General features: G+C 34.6%; 1 protein-coding gene across 1 annotated transcript in view; it reads left to right on the top strand.

Annotated features, from left to right (window-relative positions):
- The first annotated feature begins 427 nt into the window (after positions 1 to 427).
- DACH2 (dachshund family transcription factor 2) overlaps positions 428 to 17,633 on the top strand; it is an 845,266-nt gene continuing 828,060 nt past the window's right edge. Inside the window, exon 1 of the mRNA XM_081792609.1 lies at positions 428 to 1,176. Coding sequence (XP_081648735.1) covers positions 665 to 1,176 — 512 coding nt within the window. The 5' untranslated portion in view covers positions 428 to 664. The remainder of the gene's footprint in view (positions 1,177 to 17,633) is intronic.

Raw genomic sequence — 17,633 nt, 5'->3', positions numbered from 1 at the left:
GAAGCTGGGTGAAGCTATCTAAGACCCACAGAGTTTAGGAGCAATGTGCAAATGGAATTGGAGCTGCCACCACCCTTTCAGGAATTGAATCCAGGTGCAGGGTGGTTCAGGGTTGCGGAGAGGCATGTTTTGGACTCGCACTTTGTGTTCCCACATCAACGTTGGTGGGGTATGGAGGGGGAGGGGCCTATATCCCAGGCCACTTTGAGAGTTCTGCGTGATAATTGGACGTTCTCTCCTCTGCCTGCTAGGCTTGAAGCAAAGGAACCACACCACCCCCTTCTCAAGCTCCATCCTCTTTTACCAGCGAACCCTGAAAGCCCTCAGGTAGTTGGGAGGCCGGCCAGAGAGTCTCCACCTCCTCGCGGGCAGCAGCCATTGGGCGCGCTCCGGAGCCGAGGCGGGTGGGGTCCATTGGCTGGGGGACGCTGCCAGTCTCGTAAGAAGGAGTGTTGGGGGTGGGTTCTCCGAACGCCGCGCGTCCGGGCTGCTAGCCATTTGCTGCGTAGTGGGTGAGCGTGAACGTGAGTGTGAGCTGGGCTACCATAGACTTGAAAACAGCTTGGAGAGAGCAAAGCGCGCCAGAGTGTGGGAGCGAGTGCGAGGAGACCTAGAGGAGACAGGACGAGAAAACAGGGCCCAAAAACCTACGATTTGAGACTGAATGACCATGGCTGTCTCCGTACCTCCGGTGATCTCTGCAACTTCGAGCGGTGCCGGCGTCCCGGGGGGCTTATTTCGGGCAGAAACCTTGTACTCGACTCCTGGGGAGCCTCCTCGTCTCACCCCTAATATGATCAACAGTTTCATGGATAATAACCACAGCAGCAGCGCCAGGGGTGGCGGAGTTGGTGGAGCCACCGGAGGCAGTGGCAACACCAACACCGAGTGCAGGATGGTCGACATGCATGGGGTGAAGGTGGCTTCGTTCCTGATGGATGGTCAGGAACTGATTTGCCTGCCGCAAGTCTTTGATCTCTTCCTTAAGCACCTGGTGGGAGGGTTGCACACGGTGTACACCAAGCTGAAGAGACTGGACATATCCCCCGTGGTATGTACTGTGGAGCAGGTCCGGATACTCCGCGGTCTGGGGGCCATCCAGCCGGGGGTGAACCGCTGCAAACTCATCACCAGAAAAGACTTCGAAACGTTGTTCACCGATTGCACCAATGCCAGGTGAGATAATCATTTTTTAGCTTACTCTTCCCTCTTTGCCCTCTTCTGCATGTTTCATCAACAGCATCCAACTTTGTAGAGTGCCTTAACTAGATTGCCTCTACTCTTCAGGCTGTAAGTCGGTGGGGAAAGGGGACTAGAAGGACTCATTAATTGTTCTTCCCTTCTGGTCTCCCCGCTCAGTGTCAGGGCATGGGTCTAAGTCCGGCACAAACTTCAGTTTGCTGTCCTCTACTGAAACTTTTCAGCTTTTCGTCCATATCTTGCATGGCTTTTTTGGCTGCTTGTGGTTGTTAATTTCTCTATGTGGTTTTCATTCTTCTTCTGTGGCCATACGGGTCGGATAGGTTTTCTCCTGAACACAGACACCAGGGGCTTTTTTTTGTGTGTGTGGGGGGGGGAGAAGGCTGGCAGAGCTGTAAACTGGGCTCCTAAACTGGCAATCCAGAATACAGCATTTGGGGGAGGCAGAGGGTCTGAAATCTAGAATCCAACCCAGAGGGTGATTCTTTTCCCATCCTGTGTGTTTGTTGTGAGAGTGCACGGCGTGTGTGATGGTGGTGATGGTGATGGTGTGTTTATGAGTGTCTGTGTATGAAAGAGAGCAGAGACAGAGACACAGACACAGACACACACACACACACACACAGAGAGAGAGAGAGCGCAAGAGCGCGCGCTAGAGAGAACGCGTGTGTGTGAGCCAATGCAGATGCCTGCTGGGCAAAGCTCCCCAGTTCAGGATACAGAAAAGTCGATGGATCCCATTTAAAAAAAAAAAAAAAAAAAAAGAATGACAACAGATGTCACTTTCCTGGGGTCGTCTCTTTTGGGTCATCCGCACAGGGCAATGTGGGGAATGAAACGCTGGGTCTGGGAACTGGTTGAGGGTTGAAGTAGAAGTTGGAGAGGATGCTTCCAGCTCTTGCCCACCGCCAGGCAAACAGTTGGAAGGATCCTATTCCCCCACAGAGAGGATTCCTTAAATGATGATGATGACCAGCTTCTCTGGTTGTAAGTGTACCTTCTTCATATGACAGTTTAGAAGTACATTGTAGAACAAATGTCTATTCGCATATGCCCATAAGCAAATTGTATTCAGTATTTTCCGAGTTTAAAAAAAGAAAGTGAAGTAAACTATACTCAAGAGTATTTGACTTTTTAAAGACCTGTGAATTAGTCCTCTTAGTGTTTTTATTCCATCTCCAGGCTGGTAATCATGTTGTTAAGCATGTACACATTTGGCATACAAACCAAGAAATCATCACTGGGTTAAAGAGAGCAAAGGGATTTGTTGTAAAACAGCACTACTGTTGATCATTTTGCAGAAAACTTCTGCAGAGGTGGACTTTCTCACAGGGCAACTTTAAATTATGAGAGCCCTGGATTTACCAACTAAAACTAACTGAATTGTCACATCTGTTGTAAAATCCAAATTACTATGTATTGTTGAAGTTTACTGACGACTTGTAGACAAACTGTTGCTGACTGCTACAATAAAGTAATGCTACAGAACTTACAAGGGAACCTTTCTTCCCCCACTTTGAGCAGTGTTCTCCTGTGTTCTAGCAATTAAACAGAAACCTGTTTTATGAGAACTTCTAGGTGATTCATATCTGGAGCTTATAAACCTGGTTTATTAGATCAAATTTTCTCAAGGTAGATAGATGACCTTAAAACACAAAGAATAACTGCTCCCTCGATAAAATAAGCAATTATGTTTTAAGAGTAGAAAGGAAATTTTATTTTGACCACAAAGCACTGTACTAACATACAAACTCAGAAAATTACCAGGGACTTCAGATGAAAGTCATCTAGTTCATTTGCTGCCATTTAAAAAGACACATTTAAACAATTGCAGACATGAAAACCTATCTCCCCCACCTCCACTCTCACTCCTCCTCCTTCCCTTCCCTCTTCTTTATTACAAACACCCATTCTTAAAGTGGAACAATTATTATATGCAAGAAATTTGCCCTACTTCAATAATTAATTTACACATCCTTGAGCAAAATCTATGACTTTCATTTAAAAGTAAATAGATTAGTATTTTAATGTGACTTTGATACTTCCTCTATAAATGGAAAGTTTTCTTTAATTAATTTTTACTACAGCTACTTACTGAAGGGAAAAATGATAGATTACTCTGTATCAAGAAGCAGGTGTTCTTATACTATTTTTAGACCCTAATATATGATGTGTTTTTAGGTTATTATTTAATTCAGTTAAGTTTTATTTACTCCTTATCACAGCATTGGCAGTGCTAACATTTTTGAGGGCTTAAATTGCTTTTATATATGTATATGCATGTATACAGGTGATAGGGAAATATTAAAAACATAAGAAGAAATATGTATGAGATATGATGCCTGTGCCTCCTTTTGCATTTATTTGTTTATGGGAATGTTATTTATTCACGTGCATTTTATATGGGTGACAAGTGTTACGATATATAATTGTAAAAATTTATGAAATATATTCTCTGAATGCAGCCCATGAATGGAGATGAGGAAAACTACTAGAAACACATCTATAATGCAATTTCTAGATAGAAAAAAAACCACAATATCTGGGAAAAATCTAATTAATGATAAAATAACATTACCCAATTTTATCAAAGCAAAATGCCCTCATAACCATGTTGTTAAAAGCTACAAAATGTGATAATGCTATATATAATGGATGCTTTATGACTTTAGGTAACATCATTTACAGAAATGTGTACCTTCAATCACTCCCAGTATCCAAATGATTTTATAAAATTGTGAGATTATTATTTAGATCAACGTTATTTCTATGACTTTTCCAGTCCGTGAAAAGAAAGGTGAGGGATGTAAATACGAATGGGGCCCAAGAGAGACAAAATGAGGTAGATGAGACATGAAGCCAGTAAGAAAAAAGAGATATAGGATATGAGCAGAATGATGCTATGAGAGGAGGTAAAAGATGAATCCGAAGAACTTATAGAGATGCCTAAAAACATGAGCGATGAATCAATGGAGACTTGGCTAACGAAGATTGTCACTGAGGACTCAAGACTTCTTAGCTCTTTTGGTTAAAGGGGAAAATGCAAGGAAAGAGTATATATATGTTCAGTGAGTAGAAACTCTTATATGCTATTTTTATTTGAGAAAAAAATTCATCCTTATTTCCTGATGAATAAATTCCCATAATGTATTGTTCAGTTGAAGGCCTATTTGTAATGGTGTCATTGGTAATTTTCTTTTCCTACACACTAAACATTTCTTCCTCTCTGTGTCAGTTAACTGGGGAAGAGTATAAGTCCTGACTTAGGGTATTCTAATTTGGAATGCTTCCTACACTATTCCAGAAGACACAAAATGGACCATTTTCAAATTGGTCACTTTCAAAGACCTTAATGTATTGCCAGTAAGTGACATTTTGATTCAGCTCAGGACACATATTTATTTATGTGCACTGCCGAAGAGTGAATGAATAAAATACATACATGATTGTTTCTTTTACAGTACTGAGAGTCATAAGAACTCTATCAGTGGTTTATATTAATTATTTGTTATTAGCTAATTTTCAAAATATTCCAAGTTGTCTTCCCAGAAAAGTATTTGGAAAATAATACTTGCCTCAGCTACTAGAGAATAGTAAGACTAAAAAAACTTCTTGACTATACATTGTTCTATTAATTAAACCAAGCTTTACATCACTGCAGTTCCAAAGGACTGTACAATATTTTTCCTGGTTACTTTTTTACTTCAGAAACTAATGGTATGGAGATTATTTTGAGGACTATTAATAAAATGATGATAAAAAGAACTAAAAGTTATCTTGTTTTAGTTTTTTTTTTTTTTTTTTTTGGCAGATGAGTCACCGTGATTTTTTTTTTTCATTTCTTGTGCAACAAAACTTGGAGTTTTTTTTTTTTAATTTTTTTTTTAACGTTTATTTATTTTTGAGACAGAGAGAGACAAAGCATGAATGAGGGAGGGTCAGAGAGAGAGGAAGACACAGAATCTTAAACAGGCTCCAGGCTCTGAGCTGTCAGCACAGAGCCCAACGCGGGGCTCGAACTCCCAGACCGCGAGATCATGACCTGAGCCGAAGTCGGACACTCAACCGTCTGAGCTACCCAGGTGCCCCAAAACTTGGAGTTTTTAATATCAGAGCAGGCAGATTCAGAAAGCAAATGTCTAAAAATCTCACTCCCATGCAATGAATTTTCCTTTCTAAATTCTTCAAAGTTTAATATAGCAGTAAAATATTAAATTAAAAATTGATATTCAGTAAATGTGAAAAATCAGCACGTTTTGGTGTTATCTATTTTTATCTGTCTATGTAAAAGTAACATTGTTAAATTTCATCAGCATTTACTTTAATTTGGGGATCAACTGATTAAATGTTATTCAGTTATTTATATAGTTAAATGAATGCTTGGAGAAACAAGAATATATGATTAAGAAAACATTTTAACATATTTGGAGACACAACTCAACATATATTCAAAAGAATAAAATTCAGTTTTTATACTAAAAATTTAAATGATCCAATTGTAGTTAATTGTTATTTTGACTGTGTGAACAAAGCATAAATGGGCATCCATGTTAGAATAACTTTATGTGAATTATGACTTTAAAATAATTTAAAACTACTTTCAAATACAAGAAATGCAATTATTATAAATACTCAATGATTTTGGCTTTGTATTCACACTCAATGAATATAATTCATAATCTACACAGAATAACAATTTACTTTGAAAATTGATGTTTTCATTCATAAGAAAGTTATGCAAAACCAGATTTTTGAAGAACTTGCATCACTTTCCTGGGCTAATATTTTGAATGACTTAACATTTGCAGAAATAATAAAAATGTTTTAGAAGTTAATCTGGGTAGTAAATACAGACTATTTATTTCATGGGCTAATGAGAGGATAGTCAGATTGTCTATTAACAGCAGTCAAATAGTTGTCAATGATCTTTTATTAGAAGAATGATTCAATATTATAATTAAAGCAATTTAGTCATGTGCCAGTGTACATAACTTCCACATGTACATTTATTTTAAATGTACAGTTCTGCATAACTAACAATTTTTGTATTTATCTAAATACTCTAACTGGATTTAGTATTTGTCCAAACACTCATTTATTAGGTGATGGATATTACATTAAAGAAATGATGCATGATATGATGGAGAATTTCTTTGGATATTTATGTGTGATATTACCCTTAATGTACAGTACATGAATGCCAGTAATTAGGAAGTAATGGTCTTCAGACATTAATGCCTTATATGGTTTCACACAGGAAATTCCTAATACTGTAGAAAATATTGTCTGAATTATTTGGTGCTTTCTTAAGTGATCTTTGTCTGAATGAAATCCCTATGTACTTTAAAAGTGCTTCAAGCAGGCAAATGTAATTGTAAGAAACCTTAATCATGATATGTTTCATTTGGCAATCTAGATCTTCAGGGTCACTTTATCTGATGCACTTAAAGATACAAATGATTTAGGTTTATCCACTATATGCATTTCAAATATGTATTAAAACCACCATAATTGACCAAAAGTGAAAATGTTGTTTTCAGAGAAAGGGCATCAAACCTTCTCCCAAAGCAAAACAATTAGGTATTAATGATATTGTTGTTGCATATTCAAAAGGTCTTTTGTAGCATTTTCCCCTCTTTTTCTTCCCTTTTACCATCTCAACATGCAAAACTCTTCACTGTCACTTCAGATTACACAATTCTAAAAAGATAAAACAACATTTAAACACATTTGCTTTGGAAGGGAAAATGAGCATTTGTACCCAATAAGCCTGATTGTGGAACTGCATGCAAATTGCGTTTTGATTTATCTCTTTTGCACTTTTTTTCCATTTGAATTGATCTTGCATTAATTTCACCAAGCGGCTCTGTGAGGCTGCAGATGTTGCCGTGTGTTTAATAAATCAATGAGACAGATCTGAATGAATCACTTCAGATGGATTCTCTGCTTGGTTTGATGTCTAGATGTTATTCTTAGCTTGTTATCATGACAGATGCATTAATGTTCCCATACACTGCCAGCAATGTCAAAGAGATCGAAGCTTTTAAAGTGGCAGCATCCCTTTTTCCACTTTCTGCTAGAACAACTAAATTCATTTTATTTTATTTAGGAATCAGTGAAAAATATCAAATTAATCATGAGTTTCTTCATGGGAAAAAGTCTTAATTTTCATGCTATATTAATTATTCTAAAATCGTGGAAATCAATATATTAAAACCTAAATATAGTGTAGCTACTTAAAAGTGCCCCCCACATTAATACTTAATCATGGTAGGAAAAATGAGAGTAAGTAATATATGATTTGGACAAATTGAAAGTGTCACTATAAATACAATAATGCTGTATCCAAATTGATTACAAAAGGGATTATTAAATCCATACTAATAGGCTTCTTGTTGGTTTAATGCAGCTGTAATATACTCTTACCAAAGGATTCAGAACTCCTTCAGGATTTAATATTTCTTTTTAGTAGGAAGAAGATAGCCTGTCCATTGTATATGCATCATTCCTCACTTTGTAAAGCTGAAAATTTCAGAAAAGTTTATTTCAGTTTAGTATATTTCAGTTATTTATATTCTGTGTAATTATTAGTAAGTCATTCAGTAACAATAAATGCTACTTTTATAATCTAATTTCTTAGACTGTAGAAAAGCATAGGCACACCAAAAGAAATTTATTGTAATGCTAGTGAAATTTATTGTTTACATGCATTAAATATCATAATGATCATACTTTGTTTCATTTAACCTGTGGCTTTATTACCTTGATTTTAGGAGAGAAACAATTCTGTCAATTGTTGTGGAATATTTTGAATTGAATGTTGTAGGTGTTATAACTTTTTAGTTAATCTCTGAGACAGGTTTTACTTTTTTTTTTTTTTGGCGGGCGGGAAAGCAATATAGTTTTAATTTTAGTTTTCACAAAGAGATACCAGTTGTATGTACCAGACGTCATTCTAAGCACTTTACATGTACCCATTTAATTTTCATCATGGTTCAATAGAAACAAAACTGGAGCAAATATAAACTTTGACTAAGAGAGGTACTTCAAATAAGGGTTCAGACTTACCATCTCAATTAAAGTGTGAAAATCTACTTTCAGTATCTAACATTCTCTGAGACAGGTTTTAAAAAAGAAATTCAATTTTTCTATGTTAAACTTTCTGAAGAATATATATTAAAAAATCAGCTTTTAGAGGTAGTTCCTCTTTGCAGACCTTTACAGTATTCTTTCATCATAATTTTGTTACCTTTATTAAAATAGGAAAACTGGAAACACTGTTAATTGATACTGTTGAGGTCTTAAATTCTTCAGGAGAATTTTTATCTCCACTATTAGGCTAATTTTAGAAGCTTAGAATACATGCTATTGTCTACAGTTTAAAGATAATTTTATAATGAAGTTTAATAAAGTTATGGACAGGAATCTTTTTTCAAATTTTGCTTAAAACATGGGAATGTTTTCATGATAATATTTTGCCACATCTTTCTTTAGAGCTAAACTTATATATTAGAATTGATGAAATTATCATATCGAGAATGTGAATATAACATAATGCATATTATTTTATGAAAAATGGAATGTAATAAAGAGAAAATTGATATATTTATCACTACCTATAATGATATTCTTAAAAGAGAATGGAATTTGTTACATAAACAAAACCTTGAATTTGTAATAATGATTTCTGAGGAATAAATTTTAACTTTAGTCATATTCATTGCAGAACTTCATTAAGCCTAATATTGAGTATATTTCAGGTACTTAATTCACATTTGTTAAATGAATACACACATGCACACATGCACATTTATTCATCTTATCAGAATTCTTTGCACAAATTGCCATTCCTTTGAAAAGCTAGGAAATAGTTACATAAGGTATGCAGTTATTAAAGACACTAATCCTGAAATTTTAATTCCATTATAAAACCAATTTTAATCATGCCATAAACTTTTCACAAATATACCTATAAAGGTATCAAAATCTAATATATGAAATTAGAATTTTGAACTGAAATATATCTTTAAAGAAAAGATGACTTCCTTATATTTCCTTTTAGTGAAAACCCACAGAAGATGCTCTAATATGAATAGCCAAGAATTAATAAATAAGGCAAGCCTACTACCATAAAATCAATCTCAGCTATATAGATTTATACTACTTGATATCAGCACCATGCCTAGTGACAGTTTACTTTTGATCTTTCAAACAGTAAATGCATGTTTATCCAAAATTAGTTGGTGAGAAGAGGGTTTTTCTCCCTTCTATCTATAGCCTGTGAATAGAAACACAAATACTTAAGTATTATGATTTACTTTTTCCCTGGATAATCTCAAGATCTATCCAATGCAACATCAATTTTCATGAAGTATCCCCCATCCATTTAAAGGAATAACTTAGTTCTTTCAGTTGTAATTAGTTTTGAAGAGTAAAATTTCCTTTCATCTAGGATCCCTGAGGTTGAAGCTACTCATATATATGTATTATTTTGACCCGTTATAGTTATTTAGTTTATTAGAGGAAATTGTGATGAAAACTTTGCAATTGCACTACTGGAAAAAAATATATATAGTATAGGAAAGTTAAAAACAATAATGAACCACAGTATTTTTATTGCTGTATAACCATTTTATTCTTAAACAAGTTGACTGCTTAATAGTGTATAATGTAGTGTGTATGTTAAGGTAAAAAACATTCCATTGCAATTGTGTCCAATGATCTTATCAGGTTTCTGGCAACTGTTAGCTGGTAACAGCATTTAGGCTACATTTAGTCTATCTGCTATTTATGTGATGAGTTAAAAAGAAAAAAGTAATATTGATCTGTCTCTGGATTAAAGTTTGAAATGGGCAACAGCCTAAACACAAAAGGCTTTTTTTTTTTTTTTATGATTTCTCAGCTTGCCATTGATCTTCTAGTTTTATTGCATTCATTATTTATTAAAAGAATTTGCAAGCTAAACATAACATTAAGCTAGTTTGCACACAGGGACCGCACTTAGGAAATTGAATGGAAATTGCATTAGAGATGAACATCTGTGCTATTTTTCCACTCATGTGTTTATGGGTTTGTATAAAAGGTGTATTGGATTAACAGTTATAACCATTATAGCTTACAGCAATATGCTAGATTCTGAGCTTTTAGTTATTTTGGAAGAAGTCTGTCTTTCACTTATTTTGGAAGAAGTCTTTCTTTCACTTATTTGTCTAAAAAGCATAGTAATAGCATCACAAACATTGAGATAGATTTAATTTTTATTATATTTGTTAATTCATTATCTATATTATGTATCAATTGTGAAATACTGTGCTGTATTAAAGTAAAATATTAAAAAATACATACATAATTATCATTTAAGATTATTCTATCTCTTAATGGCTTTAGATAGTAGGCTACATAGGTGCAATTTACATAGTATCTATTTTAAGAACGTTGAGTTTAATGCCATATTAAAGCACACCAAATTCACAAAAATAATATAAAATCTTTAATGTGTCCATTTATACTATGTTATTATATATGCATGTTAGACCTTGTTCCTTCTGAGAGGATAATAACTATGCAGACACTGAGGGCTTGCTTTGTATAACACTATGAACAATAGGGTAGGATGCTGTATGATATGGGAATTTATTTACAAAAATTTCAGTACTTCAGTTGAAACAGTTCTCCACAGAACATTAATTAGACCCTCGTATCTTTTTTGCAGTATTGTCTTTAATCTGTAGACATTTGAAGAACTCAATCTACCAATTTAATTATTGGTATTAAAATAAAAACCTCTTCATAATAATTTTGGTATTATGATTAGATTTGACATGAGTGTGTGTGTGTGTGTGTGTGTGTGTGTGTGTGTGTGTGTAGAGTATACTATGTGGTGCCAGACAATGTTTTAGTTGCTGCAAACAGAGTGAACACAACAGTCTTTTCTCTCATGGAGCTTATGTTCTAGAATCATGCTATCTTTAGCTTAGGGTATGTAAACTATATATCTCTCTTATTATATTTGCTAAATTGTGAAATCTTTGTGGTTACAAATATTTTGCTATATATCCATTGTTGAATACTTAAATTTCCTTTCTCATATCTGCTTCATGTGTTATGTCAGTAAACACTAGATTGTTTTTAGTCTATAGAATTATACCAGAAATGTTCAACTAAAAATAGTTATTGAGATATAAAACAAAATATTTAGTTTTATGAATGTAGAGATTACTCATGTTATAAATAAAATATACATCAAGAGGAGATTGGAATAAAACAGGTATTTCTACTTAAGAATGGCTATAGTTAATTGACTTTAGTATCTTTTCTCTGACATATATTTGCTGAATCTTTATGATATGAGCCCTTAAGAACTCATGAACTTAGCCATTCTGTGAGACATATTTTTGTAGTAAAATGTGCAACTTTGGATTAAAAACCATGTTTTTTTTCCTCATGTGCAAAAGCTTTCTTTCATTTGTGTTAGAGTTTTAAATAGATCCTTAAGCTTAGAGTTTGATTTGCTTTGGAAGAATATTTGCAAACATGTATAATTAAATGTTTAATATTAATATTTAGCTTGCTGCTTTGAAAATAGCCTGTGATCTGCTAAATTTCTAAATTTATTTTGTAAAAAATATTTATGAGTAGCCTCTAGGTTTTTATTTGAGGAAGACAAAAGGGGAGTTTATTCATAGAAAAAAAATTACTGCATAGTATATTTTATAGATAGTATACAAGTTTTAGGTCTCATAAGCCAATTAGAATATTCAGTGGAACACACACATATTATATGTGTATATACATATATATATAATATAAGTATATATATGAGTATGTATATAAGTATACATATATAATGTTAACCAATAGTATGTTAATATTATATATTCATATGTAATATATAAATATTATGTACATGTGTACATATATGTATAAGATATTTTCCAGGTCCATTCTTTTGTCACTTCATTTCAGCAAATATTTAATAAGTACATACTATTCATCTGAACAAGGCTACTTATCAAGGGGAAAGTAGTGGTCTTAAGAACTATCCAAATTCTTGGGGCGCCTGGGTGGCGCAGTCGGTTAAGCGTCCGACTTCAGCCAGGTCACGATCTCGCGGTCCGTGAGTTCGAGCCCCGCGTCAGGCTCTGGGCTGATGGCTCGGAGCCTGGAGCCTGTTTCCGATTCTGTGTCTCCCTCTCTCTCTGCCCCTCCCCTGTTCATGCTCTGTCTCTCTCTGTCCCAAAAATAAATAAAAAAAAAAAAAAAAAAAAGAACTATCCAAATTCTTATTTTTCTTATTTCCAGATTACCCAGGTAGAGTTTTATTGTTACATTGTTAACTCTCAGCTAACATACATTAATGCAAGGAAAAGCAAATAATGTATGCAATTCAAAATTATGGAAAATTAATATAACATTAATTAGGTTTTGCAGTACATTATAAAATATGTATAGTATATTTACCTGTCTAAATATATTTTGCTTATTCTACTATTAAATCGTATTTACATTTTATGCCTATTCACTGGTGGGAAGGAGAGATAGCCCAGGAACATGCTAAGATTGAATTAAATCTGAAATTAAATGCTTTATATGAAGAAAATATCTGAAATGAATAAATAATAAGCAGACATAGAGCTTATATGTTATAGCTAACAGTGTATTGGATCATGTTATTGATTAACTAAGTGTATTTTGCTTGAATTTATTATGTTGTCTATAGAAATACTTATATATGTAATGGATACAATAATCATTAAAACTCTTAGCAGATCAAAACCTGGAAAATTGCATGAAGCCAATTGTTGATTTTAACATATTTTCCTATGCTTAGGTCCCCTAAATGACCATCTTCCATAAGCTAAACAAACATTTGTTGACAGAAGAATCATGACTTTTGAGTGAAAACACACTGATGAGTATAGTGCTAAATCATTTCTGTGAAGTGTTTCTACTCTATGAAAATAATAATTAATCTATTTTCAGCTTTTAGTTTTAAAAAAATGGAACATTTTTGTCTTAGTCCCAATCATGTCCTGCAAGAGTGGTCATTTTGATGATGGGCACATGTTGAACACCTTGACCTCTGAAGAGGGTAGTAACTACTCCAGAGCTTAGCTGATCTGAGTTTATTTGGTATAATCACTTTCTAACATTTGCAGTTGTTTTGGATTGGTCTTTGTCATACTAGAAAACTGACAGCTTTTTGTTATTTTAGGGGCATGTTCTTTTTCACAAGGTTCTGTGATGTTTACATATCTCCATGTTGCCAGAGTCGAAAGCTTTTATTATTCTTTGAAATTTAGTCCCATTGAATTGAATGATTGTTCTTCTGTGTATTTTGTTTTCAAGAGCACTCTCAGTTTTTAAATGTAAATAAAACTCAAGAAATTCCTCCTTTTAGATATTTTTCTGTATTAGTGGTAAAAATGTAAAAGTATTTGTCTCATGGATTCATGTTTCATCAAAGAAGAGGCAGTGGTGCTCAACTATTTAAAGTTTTCTGTCTAATTAGGAAGGCTCTTTAAAAAAAAGATTTTGTCATTTTCAAGTAATCTCTACACCCAATGTGATGCTTGAACTCAGAACCACCAGATGAAGAGTTCCATGTTCCCCTGACTGAGCCAGCCAGGTTACCCAATTAGGAAGGCTCTTAATTTGAAGATAGGAAGACTGTAATTTGGGTTATGTCAGCATTGATTTAGTTCCATTTGGGCATGGACAAAGAATGAAACTAAATAAAGGTGGAGAAAGCTTGGTGAGAAAATATTTCTCATGGAAATATTGAATGGATCAAGAACTAGCTGATAGATAAGAGGTAGGCAGTGTAGTGTGGACTGATAAAAGCCTTTCCACAGAATTCTTAAATGAATTATCCCATTTAATTGCATTCATTTTATTTTAGTGGTTAGTTTAAGCAGATTCCTGAACAGGAACAGAAAGCATAAAATATATTAGCTGTAAACAAAAATAAAAACTCTAAAGGCAAATGTGGAAATGTTATTCCATGTGAGATGAGCTGGTGGCATTTGAAACCATAATAGAACATTTTAATACATGTTATCACTAAAATATTTGTTTACTATGCTAGTAAATGTTAATTTAATTTCTAAAATATTTTATACAACATCCATTTACATTTCTTGTGTAAATTCTATTACTGTTACTGGTCTATTAGCCTGCTTCTAGCTTGCCATAGCACATTTTTAAAACACATGTTGACTGAATTTTTAAAAAAAGGTTTACATTGTGCCTTTGGGTATGTGTGTGAAGTTTTATAGTATTCAATAATAACTAAGTGTGGATTTTAGGAAGTAATTTGAACCACTGCATTCAAGATTATTTAATGAACATTAAAATTTGAATTAAAGAACATCAAAGTGGCATTTTTGTCATTTTTGTATTTAATAAGTGCAGTAAAGTTTAAATATTTCCTTCATGCCTTCTGCCTGAAAATATATCTGGAAATTTAAAATTACTAGCTACGTGTAATAGTAAAAACTTTACATGTATATACTGGTACATAGTTTATATAGTGCTTTCATATATGTTAGCTCATTTAATCTGATCATTAGAATAGCCTGCTTTTATAATTTTGTTGCGAAATTTCTAAATTTTTATAAACAGATGGCTGATCATTTTACAATATGGTACTTCTGGGGATCACTTAATCTCATTTAGATTTTCTTCACTAAATGCTAAATCAGCATCATCCATAGTTATAATGAAACTTATAATGCTTCTGGGGAATAATAGTACCTTATGTTTGTGCAGAATCTCATAGGCTACAAAGCTTGTTCATACACTCTCTGCATTTATCCTCACAGCAACTCTATGAGGCAGGTCATCTGTGAATTTAGGTGAGAAAATCGAAATGTAGGCAAGTAAAGTAAATTGCTTAAGGCCATAAAATCTAGTCAAGGCAGAACAGTTCTTGAATCTAAGTCTTCTGTTGTACCTCCTCTGTTGCACCTCCTCTGGTACACTATGCTCTCTATGCTGTCTATGAAGTCGTAAATCTTGATAGATGAGTTTGAGCAAACAAGTTTAGTTAGGTGGTGGATTCTTCCAGTTATTCACAGAATTATGGAAAAACTAGGAGTGGGAAATAGAGATAAGGAAACTAGTAGGAGAGATAAGCACTACACAAGATCTTCCCTGGAATTTCTTCAGGGTACATGCCCTGATAGGAATTTCTGCATTTTAATGACGATGTTTTCAGAAATACAGTAACTAAACTCCCTTGGTGGTGATTCAATTCCATATGCATGTACAGGAAGGTTTTGGGAACCAACAAAAACTTAACATTTTGAATGAAAAAGTGAAAAGAATAATAATAATTCAAGAAAATGTGTAGAGATGGCAGTAGTTCATTAAAACACAACATTGAAAGAACTTATGAAATTGACAGTAGTTCATTAAAGCACAATATTGAAAGAATTTATGAAATTGGGACCTAGTTACTAAAACATATGAATTGTGTCTTGTGTCCAAAATACTCTGTGGGTACCTTCAGAGAGCTTTAAATCTTATTGTAGAGATAAGGTATACACACATAAAAAAGATTGTGTCATTCATTCATTCATTCATTCATCAAATAGCTATTGGGTGTCTATTCTGTGTCAGGCACTCTTCTAGGTGCTTGGGATACATGTATTAAAAATAAACAAAGATCCCTGCTTATATTCTAGGACATTGTAGTGTGGATAGAGGAAGACAATAAACAATATAAATAATAAAAGAGTCAATTATATTGTAAGAAGGTGGTAAGTGCTATGGAAAAAATAAAGTAGAGCAAGGTACAGGTATGAGTGAACTGGAATTGGTTGCAGTTTTAAATAAAATGAGTATTATAGCCCTCATTGAGAATGTGACCTTTGTTCACAGACTTGAAAGGGAGGGGAGTTGGCAAAGCCAAATCTGGGGAAAGAGATCCTAGGTTGAGAAAACAGTTGACCAAACGCCCTAAAGCAAGAGCATGCGTAGCGATTTTCAAGTGCAGTAAGGAGGCTAGTGAGGCTGGAGTAGAATGAGCTGAGGAGGAGAATAGTAGGAATCAGATTATAATGGCAATGTTGCGGGTGTGGGGGTGTCATATATGGCCTTTTAAACCATTTTAGTTTTTTTTTTCTCTAAAAAATGGGGCACCTGGGTGGCTCAGTCAGTTAAGCATCCGATTTTGGCTCAGGTCATGATCTCGTGGTTCATGGGTTTGAACCTTGTGTCAGGCTCTGTGCTGACAGCTCAGTCTGGAGCCTGCTTCAGATTCTGTGTCTCCCTCTCTCTGCCCATCCACCCCCCCAATAAATAAACATCAAAAAAAAATTAAATAAATGAAATGAGGAGTCACTGCGGAGTTTTGAGCAAGGATGTAACAGGATTTGACTTAGGTTTTCAAAGGATTGATCTGGCTGCAAAATTGAGAATAGGCTTAAAGTGGAGCAAGGGTAGAAACAGGATGCTATTGCAGTGAACTGGGGGAGAGAGGGTGGTGGTTTAGACCATAGTAGTAGGGTAGAGGTAGTGAAAATTAGATTCTGGATAGGTTTTGAAGGTAAAAACAATAGGACTTCCTGAAGGATTATACACTGAGTGTGAGACAAAGAAGAGTCATGAATAACTCCAAGATTTTGGTATGAGCAACTGAGAAGATGAAGTTTTGAGTCATTTCAGAAGGGGAAGGCTATAGGTGAAACAGATTTGGGGAGAAAGTTCAGGAGTTCATTTTTATACTTGTTAGTTTTTAAGTATTTTTCTGCCTTTTCAGCAGAGATTTAGTCATGTATGCAAGTCTGGTATTTGGGAGAGACATCTGGACAGGAGATATAACTTTAAGACAGGAGTGATTGTAAATAGAAAAGAGGAAAATTTCAAGGACTGAATTCTGAGTCACATCAACTCAAAGGTTAGGAAGAATAGGAGGAATCAGCAAAAGCCTGAGAAAGAAAATCCAGTGAAATATGGGGGAAAAAAGAGAATGGTGTCTTACGAAAGAAAATTTATTGGGGCACCTGGGTGTCTCAGTCGGTTGAGCGTCTGACTTCAGCTCAGGTCATGATCTCATGGTCTGTGAGTTTGAGCGCTGTGTCTGGCTCTGTGCTGACAGCTCAGAGCCTGGAGCCTGCTTCGGATTCTGTGTCTCCCTCTCTCTCTGCTCTTCCCCCACTCATGCTCTGTCTCTCTCTGTCAAAAATAAAATAAATATAAAAAATGTTTTTAAAAAGAAAATGTATCAAAAAGGAAGGAGTGATCAACCATGCAAATGTGGCTAATCAGCAAAAATAACTAGGAGGACCAAGAATTAGCCATTAGATGTGAGAATGGAAGTCACTGGTGATCTTGATGAGAGCAGTTTTAGTGGAAAAATGGGAATAAAAAGTCTGAGTGACATGTGTTTAAGAAAGAATAGAAGGAGAGGAATTGGAAACAGAGTATAG

The sequence above is a fragment of the Panthera onca genome, chromosome X (assembly GCF_046562875.1).
Source record: "Panthera onca isolate mPanOnc1 chromosome X, mPanOnc1 haplotype 2, whole genome shotgun sequence".
NCBI lineage: Eukaryota > Metazoa > Chordata > Mammalia > Carnivora > Felidae > Panthera > Panthera onca.
The sequence above is the reverse complement of the archived record's forward strand: the minus strand, read 5'-3'. Positions and strand labels throughout refer to the sequence as shown.